At 38.0% G+C, this 10024-nt stretch overlaps 1 protein-coding gene across 1 annotated transcript in view; it reads left to right on the top strand.

The window, feature by feature from the left end:
• The window catches only part of SLC30A8 (solute carrier family 30 member 8), a 126398-nt gene extending 117316 nt beyond the window's left edge, over positions 1-9082 (top strand). The window contains 3 exon segments of the mRNA XM_072606569.1: positions 6251-6412; positions 7329-7384; positions 8635-9082. Of these exon segments, the coding sequence (XP_072462670.1) occupies positions 6251-6412; positions 7329-7384; positions 8635-8812 (396 nt within the window). The 3' untranslated portion in view covers positions 8813-9082.
• Positions 9083-10024: the final 942 nt, after the last annotated feature.

The following is a 10024-nucleotide window of genomic DNA, read 5'->3' as shown; positions in this document are numbered from 1 at the left end:
TTCTAGCCTTTCAGAGGCATATTGGACACCAGGATAACTGGGCTTGAGAACATTCATTGTTGTTCATATTAGTATAAATGTCTGGATGACAGCTGAAGAATTCAATCAAATACTCATATTTGCTCTATATGATTCCAAATTCTGAGATAATTGTAATATCCAGATAACTGATGGACTTTTAAAAAAAATTATCCAGATATTTGGCATCCTGCAGAATGAGCTTTCGATTTCTATGCTTTCTACAGTAATTTCCAAATTTCATTATAAGAAACTTTTAAGCAAGGTTGTGGTTCATTATATACAATCGGTAAATGCTCCAAAAATGCTGGTGGATAATCATTTTACAGAAATGGTTTTTATTAATGCAATAACATTTCACTTAGCACTAAAAGTTTTTAACTTTGGGCTTGAACATTTGTTTTTCTAAGTCACAGTTGTGTGAGTTTTCCTTGCTGAGGCAGTGTGGTATGATACAGATGTTGTTTTTGCTACAGAAGACATTGGCCTTAAGGGGCAGAGCAGATACATTTGTATAAATTCAAGATGGCTACCTTCCAGCCTTTATGCCTATCTGTGCAGAGATGCTCCAGTGATTCTCTTTTCTTCTCCTTTCCTCTCTCCTTCCCTCTTTCCTCTCTTTTTTGTCTTTATTTTTTCTTTCTCCTTCCTTCCTTCCTTCCTTCCTTCCTTCCTTCCTTCCTTCCTTCCTTCCTTCCTTCCTTCCTTCCTTCCTTCCTTCCTTCCTTCCTTCCTTCCTTTCTCTTCTCATTCTGTTTAGTTTTGTATGAGGATATGAGTCTGCTCAATTTGCTTCATCAGGAAAATTGCTACCATTGTGGTTTTCTTGGCTCTGTTGCTGAGGTGGAGAAAGTTATCATACTGTGGAAGAATCTCTTTTAAAAAATCTAACACATTTTCTTATAACTTCCTTGATATTTATGATAGGTGACATTTGTATAGTGCTTAATAGTTGCTAAGCATTATGTGTACTTATGTAATTTTATCCTCACTTAAGAACCCTGTAAGATGCAATGGAATGAGTATTGAATTTGGAGTGGTAGGGTTGAAGATCATAGATTTACGGTGTGAAATCACCTTAGAGTCACCTAGTCCACCTAATCCAACACCTTTTTTTTGTTGGTGAATGAACTGATGGGTTAAGTGAATCGTCCAAGGTCAAACATATAGCAAGTGACAGAGGTGGGATTGAACCTCTCTCTTCTGACTTCACATTTCAATTTTTTGGAGATCATGCTGTTTCATGATTCATAGCCATGTAGCATCACTTTAAGAATATCAATTTAACTAGAGAAACTGGGTTCAAATCTTGGTTCTGCCACTTATTGCCTTTGTGATGCTTGGCAAGTTAATGAACTTTCTGCATCTCAGGTTCTTCATCTATAAAATGAAAAGAGTTTAGCTAAATGTCCTGTAAGATTCCTTCAAACTCCAAATATATAATCCATTTTGTATTTTCTCTGAGGTATTAAGACTAAGAGAAGTGAACTGATTTGCACAAGATAGTAAGTAGAATGAGAACTTGAGCTTTGGTCTTTGAGTCCAAATCCAATGATCTTTCCAGGACATTGGAAACTAGAAAGTATTTAGGACACTCAAGAGCACCAGGGACAATGAGAACAGGTACTTTTTCTTATGATACTATTTCTTCTAATGATACACAACTCAGTGGAAATGAGAAGCCTGTCTTCTCTAAGGAAAGATCTAGATAAAATAAGAGAAAGGGAAATATGGTGACTGACCATCATAAGCCTTGATGATGCTTCTGGAATGCCTAAGCATTCAATAAAAACAGGAGCATTCAATAGTTAAAAGCACGACCTACTTACTGGTGGTGACCACATGCTTAGTACTTCCACAGGACTAAACGAAATAGGCTTAAGCTAGGGTTTAAATTGTGGAGGATTTTAAATTTTGTGTTTGCAAAACACAATACTTCCTGATAATAAAGATAATTAAATTTGGAAACAGATCACTAATAGAGAAGAGGAGAATGTAACACTCCTATTCCTAGACATTTCAGTGTTTTGGAATTACCCATGACATCATCAATATGGCCTTTGCTTCCAATAGTGCTGATTCCAATTCATCCATACCCTTACATCCTGAATGATTTTTGACCATGCCTTTCTGTGAATCTTCCAAAGTGAATGTGTCCAGTACACTAGAGGGTTATCTTCACATATCTGAATATTTCATGAATATCTTTGCAACAATTGGGATATCTTTTACCCCTTAATCTTGTTGTGTGATTGGCTCACTTTTCTTTTCCTCTACATGCACCTCCTTGATGATGTCTTTTGTATCACTTCATCCTGGTAAGTCATTGTTTGTCATTTACCTTACTTATGCTATCCTTGCAGTTCTCTGTTGAGCATTATTTAAAATTGTGATTTTGATAGTTTGGACATCATGCTGTTATAAGACTTGTAGTCATGTAGATTTACTAGAAAGATTTTGATGATGAAAAGAAAACTTCTCATGTTAGTGTGAAACTTTGGATCATTAAGAGGCCCACACAATTGTCCATGTGTAATCAAGCCCACTCTCCCTCTCCTATTCAATTTAGGACTTGGCTCATTGCACATCTGGAGTTCAGGTACCCTTTGGCTCAAAAACCTATGGTCCCATGTTAAAATCTAGGCAATCAGTCAGATTCCTCATATGGTTGGTTAGGCCAATCTCTTGAGTAGCTACGGATGAGGATTCCCCATGGAATGAAAAGGGGCATCTAGGTCGTATAGTGGATAGAATGCTGGGCCTGGAGTCAGGAAGACTCATCTTTCTGAATTCAAATCTGGCCTCAGAACTTACTAGTTGTGTGATCTTGGGCAAGTCACTTAACCATGCTTGCCTCAGTTTAATCATTTGTTAAAATGAGATGGAGAAGGAAATGAGAAACTATTCCAATACCTTTGCCAAGAAAACCTCAGACGAAGTCACAAAGAGTTGGTTACAGCTGAAAATGACTGAACGACATGGTATGAAAACAGGAAGTTCTGCAGAACCTCACCAATAGAAACTCCTTTCATTTCTGATCTATTTAGGGCATCCTTTATGACACTCTTGGTAAGTATATTGCTCTCTGTTTTTCCTTCTTTGTTATTGATAGTTGAAGAATCATAAAACAAAGTTAGCTTTGAGCTGCATCTGTCAAAGGAACTTGTAAGATCTAATTATATAAATGCTTTGTTGGCACAGATTCTTTGAGGCTGTTTTACATTATAAGGTGTTTTTGTTTTTGTAATCAGCAAGCAATTGACATGAGAGAGGCTTGGATTCTACTGTGTGTTTGTGAATATGTAGTTTACTGAGTATTTGTCTGCAAAATTCTGCCTTTTTATACATCATATTTTCACTGACACCCTTAATGCATATGTAGACCATTCTATTAAAGATTTTATTAGAGATGAGAAAGTAAGCAATGTGTTGGTAGTTGCTAATGGATTTTTCGTTTGCCTTTTTAATATTAATACCATCTGTGACCTTTTCTATTCATTAAAAATCTTCTTTCATGAGATATTTTGAAAATGGTTCCCAGATAGTCTTAAGTACCCATTATGAATTTTTTCTTTGCTCATTTGATAAGATCCAATTCTCCTCCTTATCTCATCTTCTTTAATGTCATTTCCATCTTATCGCAGAGCAGTTCAATGAAGTGTTGGCATAGAAGTATGATGGTTCCATTGTCATGAACTATAGGACCATAGACTGAGTCACTCATTTTACAAATAAGGAAAATGAGGCTGAAAGGGGTAAAAAATGACTTACTCAAGTAGGTGGTAGTGCTGGGATGATGAAGCGTTCTGACAAGGAGATAAATATAATGAAATCCTAAAGTTGAAACACACCTAAAACAACCTCCAACCTGTGTCCTTCTACAGGATATTTGATCTTCTGCTTAAACCTTCCTACTTCATTCTGAGAATGTAGAATACGGTCCCCAACAGAATCTCTTGAATGCTAAAATACAAAAACTTTGGTGAGGTCCCTGAGGGGCACCAACTTCTAATAGGTACATAATTCCTTCAGGATTAGGCAAATTAGCCCCTAGAATTAATAATTATGACCTCCTCTAAGAACAGAGATTTTCACAATGCCTTTCAGGCTAATTGGTCCACGAATCCCACAGTATTAAGTCATATTCTTTGTGTTTTCTCTTTTTCTAAGCATTTCCCAGGGGAAGTTATCTTCCAGAAGATTATCTCAGAATTATGACAGTAAAACCTGAGACTCCCAGACATAAATGTCCCTAAAGGAAGTAATTAAGCCAACATGAATTTTTGTCAAACTTTTTACCCACTCGTCATTTAGTTGCTCTTGCTCCGTTAATCCCAAATCTTGTTCCACCCCACCCTACTCCACCATTTCCTTTGTCAGTTCCTCCTCCCCAGATGCTAAGGAAATTGTTAGAAGTTCCCAAACTCTGCTAACTGGGTCCACTATAAATTCTTGCTATTTACACTCAATGGGACGCTCACCACTTCAGCCAAATCTTTCTGTTTCTCTCTGACTCCCTTTCTTTCTCTCCCTATGCTTCCCAAAGAGGAAATTCTTACAGTTTGCCTTTGCTCAGTGTATTTTGTGGAAGGGAAGTGAACCCTGAATGAGGTTTGGACACCCCTCAAACTTTGTAACCATCTTTTTCATGGTGTAATTATACCATGTGCTTGAATATAGATATATGACATAGAATCATATGATTTAGAGCTAGAAGGAACCTTAGAGGTCATCTGTGCTTTTCTTTTAAGTTCTAATTAGCTATACCCTAACGATCACAAGCTTTTATTCATTACTATGGGTGTTCATAATAGTATGTGTATAATATAATAAATTTTACTGATCATAGTGATTTTCCCAGAGTTCCTTTTGATCTTTCCCTTCATGTATCTACTGAGCCAATGATTCCAGTGTCTTCTTTCTCTCTCCCACAGCACTCTTGGGTCAATATGTCCTTGAAATCTAGTGTAAATCTGTTTGGTCTTCCTTTATTACTTCTTGCTTCATGCTTCTCTGGTCCCATTACTTATCCTCCTTGTCATTGGCAGCCTCATTGCCAACTCTGTTGCATTCCCATCCAACTTGCTATTTCATGAATCCATTCCATTGTTCGACAGTTTTAGTTAAAAAAACTGTTTCTTATGATTGGGCTGAAATCTGTATCTCTACAGTTTCTAGCTTGTGGTCTTAGCTCTAGACTAGATTAATCAGCAAATATTTAATACAAGCCTAATAAATGCAAGGTTATAGGCTTACTGAAATGAAAAAAGTCACCAAAACAATTTAATCTCCCTCCCCATCTCCAGGATTTTATAACATAATGGAAGGTGGGGTGTTAGACACATATAAATACGATACAAAAAAATCATGATAAGGGCAAAGGAGAAATTTAAGGAGAGAGAGATTATATTCAAGTACATGGATCAGAGTAGGCATCATGGATGGATTGATTCCTGAGTTTAATCCTTCTAGGAAAAGGAAGCTCATTATAATTTGGTGGAGATGGAGGTAAGAGCAAGGAGCCAAGAGTGAATGAAAGTGGAAAGCTGAAAACAGCAAAAACGGAGTTTGAAACTAAACTGGGAAAAGGGGCTTGAAGAGCTGCTCAGAGTGACTGGAATAAGGAAGACAGCAAAACCTCTCAGGTTCTACAATTCTGCGATTGCCATCCTTTGGATATCTCCTAGTATGCCGATGACTTTTAAAATAATATCACCCAGTTAGTAATTATCTAAGGCTGGGTTTCACCTCAGGTTTTCCTGACTATAGGTCCAGCACTCATTCTGCTGTGTCACCTACTTACCTTTAGTGCTAGCTATTAAAAATTTACAAATACTTTTTTACATGGGCTTTTTGTTTTTCCTCATGCTAATCCTTTAAGAGGCACAATGATATATAGGGGAATCTTAGAATCAGAAAGACATGGATTCTGAGACTTGGCAGAACTTCTAAGACTGTTAAGATGAGTTGCTGATGTGCACCAATGGAGGGAGTTACCCAACTTTTAATTGCTCATATCAATAAAATTACAGTTCAGACCCCAGCTTTCCAATATACACACACATACACACATGTACATATATGTGTGTGTGTTTCCCTTTAAGACAACCAGATGAACCTAATTGAACATTTGTTGCTTTTGAACAACCACCAAAACGTTAAGCAGTCTGTCCTCCCAAACCTGTCTTAGTCTTTGATGAAGGTTTTGTAACCATTTTTCCCTTCCCAGTAGGCATTTGCTGACTATCATCAGTCCCCGTTTTATCCTTTGCATCTCTCTTTGTCAGGGATGCCAAAGTGAATGAATTACAGTGCTGTCAAAAAAAATATCTTGGCTGTGGCCAGGGTAGAGGCTGTGCACAACCTTTGCCTCTGGTCTTTCACAACAAACCAAGTTCTTTATTTATGCTGACACAGGTCAGTGAGCTTATCTAAACAGAGAACAAATGTTCAATTCACGTTCTGTAAAGTTGGTAACTTCCCCTTTGGTTAAAACCACTTATCTGAGTCTGTTGCCTGTCAAAACAATTGTAATAATTTTTATGCCACAGAGGACCTTTAACAATTCCGCCTTAGGGAGATTCCCATAGCAACAGAGAGTGACCAGAGAGAAATTATTTGAGATGGACTATAGCAGACAAATGGCTTCCTTTAAGATTCAGTTCAATCTCACCTTCTTTAACAGGCCTTTCTATTGTGTTTGTGCTTCATTGCCGAAGAAGACCATGCCATCAGAGAAATGATGACATAACTTGCTCTTGACTTTGTTTTGAGTGAGAGAGGGCTGTGCAGGTCACCATCCTCACTCCTCCTTGAGAGTCATCTGGATCCAGTGACCAGATATTCATCAGGATGACTGGAGATGGCCTGGGATGTCCTGGGAGACCCTTTAGGCCAAGGTCTTTGCAGGTACTCACTTAGGGTGAGGCAATGCCCGTTCATTGAATAGCAATAGGCCTTTCTATATCCTCCTTCTGGAGTACATTTCACCCCATTCTTGCCTCAGACATTTACTAGTTGTGGGACTCAGGGCAGGTCATTTAACCTTGCTCATTCTCAGGTTCCTTATCTATAAAATGGGGATTTTAGCACCTATTTCACGGGATTGTTCTATCAAATTCCATCATATAACACACCTAAGCATTTTGCAAACCTTTAAGTACTAAATAAATGTTAGCTATCATTATTACTATTACTGTGACGCTCTCTGTATGTCAGGTTGGTGACTTTGTGACACCACGGTTTACTGGTTGGATCACTGAAGGTCTGAACATGCCTTAGATACATGTGAGCTCTGTGACCCTTGGTAGGTCTTTGAATCTAAGTTTGCACAGATGCAAAATGAAGCAATTGGACACAGGGGTCTGTAAGATACCTGCTATCTCTAACTCTATGATCTTATGAGCTTATGGCTCTTGGAGATGGTGACTAACTGAATTAATCTATAGAATTAGAATGAGAATTATATTAAAGAAGAATTTTTTAGAATGGGGGACAACCTAGCCAGGTACCCATATAGGGTTGTTCTAGAATTGTGGTGATGAAACCAGGAAATAGACAACCTTTGCCTTAGGACAGATCTCAAGCAAGACAGAGAATGAGAGACCACAGGAACAATTTAAGGAGATTGAGTATGGTATGGGGACACTGGTGGCAGCCAAAGAAAGCCTTTAATTCCTTATAGCACCCTACTCTCCTTCAAGGGAAACTCAAAATTGGTTTAGCAAAGTAGCAGGAATTCATTCTGTCATGATTTTATACCAAAACTGAAATGTGTGGATCTTCTTGGTGTGGGCACTCCCTTTCAACAGATCATGACTCCTTTAAACTGAACAGATGTTTTTTTGAGAGATGTTATGCTCAAAAAATTTATCAGTCATGGACAAGCTGGTCAGGGACTTCTCCAAATTAATTTAGTCCAGTTCTCAGATAGACATATTATCTAGCACTTGGTCCTTATCTTAAGCCTTTCCAGCATTATAGAACCTGCCAGAGGCTGAATTCCATTGGCATAGCTTTTGAAAATAAGGTCCATAGATAGCCATGCCAGGAAAAAGCATTAGCAAGACTTTAGTGGAGCAATCAATCTTTCAAAATTTTCTTTATTTTTTTATAGGCAGCTCACATTTCATTGATACTTTTAAGCATACCTTGAAGGTACTTAATTTAGGACCTCTTGAGAAAAAGGAGATGACTGCCAGAGGCACTGCTCAGAGATCTGTAAACTTCAACTCTGGATTCTGCCTGGTAGCCATCATAGGATTTGGAAATAAATAGGATTGGATTCAAGGGCTGTATCCTAGATATCCCTAGAGACCAATGAATAGGGCTGAATGAGAAATTAGATTTGAATGTTGGACTTTTTCAGGACTTATCTCTCCCTTCACACATGGAACTCTAAGGGATCTTCACACACAGGGGACTTCTTTGCTGGTAGAGTTATTCCCATCATTATGAATCCATCTGCTACTCAAGGTTTCCCCTGCCCAATTTGTGCAAAAGAATGGAATAGTCCAAATTAATCTGGCTCAGGAGTGTTCTTTTTTTCCTACTATGAAAAATGGTTTTTAAAAAAATCAATCTGGAATCTTTGCAGAACACTGTGTGAGCAATCAGAGATAATCTTCTCTGCTGTTCTTTGTCAGCAACAGCCAGCAAGGATCATCAGCTCATCCTGAAAAAGATTATGGAAGTGCTTGGCAACAGCTTTGCCCTTCATTCAGTTACCATTCAGATAGCATCAAAAGCAGACCAGGAACCAGACTCTATCTTCTGTCAAGGCCCCAAGGAATAACACAGCCAGTGTTAAGTGTCATCTGCCTACCTGAGGCAATCCATCAGTATGGATTATGCCACCCAGTGGAGCATAAGTAGCAAGAATTGGAGGACGAAGTTGAAAAACTCCTGACACAGTACAATGAACATTTTTATGATTCTTTATTCGGCTCTATCCACCACAAAGGAAAATATATTAGGTCTATCAATCAGTTGAATTATACATCCATCAGTGGCTGCATTTCAATTATAAAAATGTGTATCTAGATTACTCTTGACTGGGACCAAAAATAACAGCTGTTTGTAGCCAGAGGCAATAAAAAACTAACCATCCCTCAAATTAGCCACATATTACTATTTCTGGGATGGTTGGTTGGAGTTGGACTCAGTGCAGGCTTAGCAGCAATCAAAGGCATGGCCATGGGGGCAAGGAGACAAAGAAATATGAGAAACAAAAATGAAGGGGAACAGTAAGATGGAGAAAGAAGAACCTGGTGCCCAGGGACATCGTTTTTCACCATGATTCTCTCACCTTGTTTTCTTATGTAATTTGGAGGTCTCTCCTAATAACCATGTTCCTTTCCCCAAATGGAGTTTAAATCGTACTGTTTGCTTACCTTGTTTTCAAAGATAGGATAAGCATGATTGAGATGATTGTCCTATTTTGCTCTCCACTGAAGAAAAGCTTACAAATAATTCATTTTTTTATAAAGAGAAAAAAAAATCCCCTAAAGGCAAGAGAATTTAGTTCTAGGTCATAGTGCAAATCATGCAAAATACTGAGATAAAAATTTCTAACTCCTTGACTTCCTTTTAACTGTCATCTGCACAGCAGCTCAGACCAAGTTATCTGCAGTGACCACAGATATAGGTACATGCCCTCCACCATCAAAAACACTGACTACATTTTTTATCTAAACATTCTGACTTCATTGTTGAGTTTGGAAGAAAGTACCTAGGCAGATTGGGAGGTGGGGGACAAGCTGTTCTTTGTGAATTTTGGGCTAGGGTCACTAAACTGATGCTTTGATTATCTATCCATGGAGTGAAGGTGGGGAGGGGTTGTTAGGAAAGAGAAAGGAGGCATATGTTTAATCGAACCTTGTGATCAATTGAGCTGATGTATGATTCAATTGTTTGCTGAGAGTATTAGAAAACTATTTCCTTTCTTGCCATAGTTTGTATAATGAACATAATGAAATCTTTTTTAAAATAATTCATTTTTTGAACT

The sequence above is a fragment of the Notamacropus eugenii genome, chromosome 4, assembly GCF_028372415.1.
Source record: "Notamacropus eugenii isolate mMacEug1 chromosome 4, mMacEug1.pri_v2, whole genome shotgun sequence".
Taxonomy (NCBI): Eukaryota; Metazoa; Chordata; class Mammalia; order Diprotodontia; family Macropodidae; genus Notamacropus; species Notamacropus eugenii.
The sequence above is the reverse complement of the archived record's forward strand: the minus strand, read 5'-3'. Positions and strand labels throughout refer to the sequence as shown.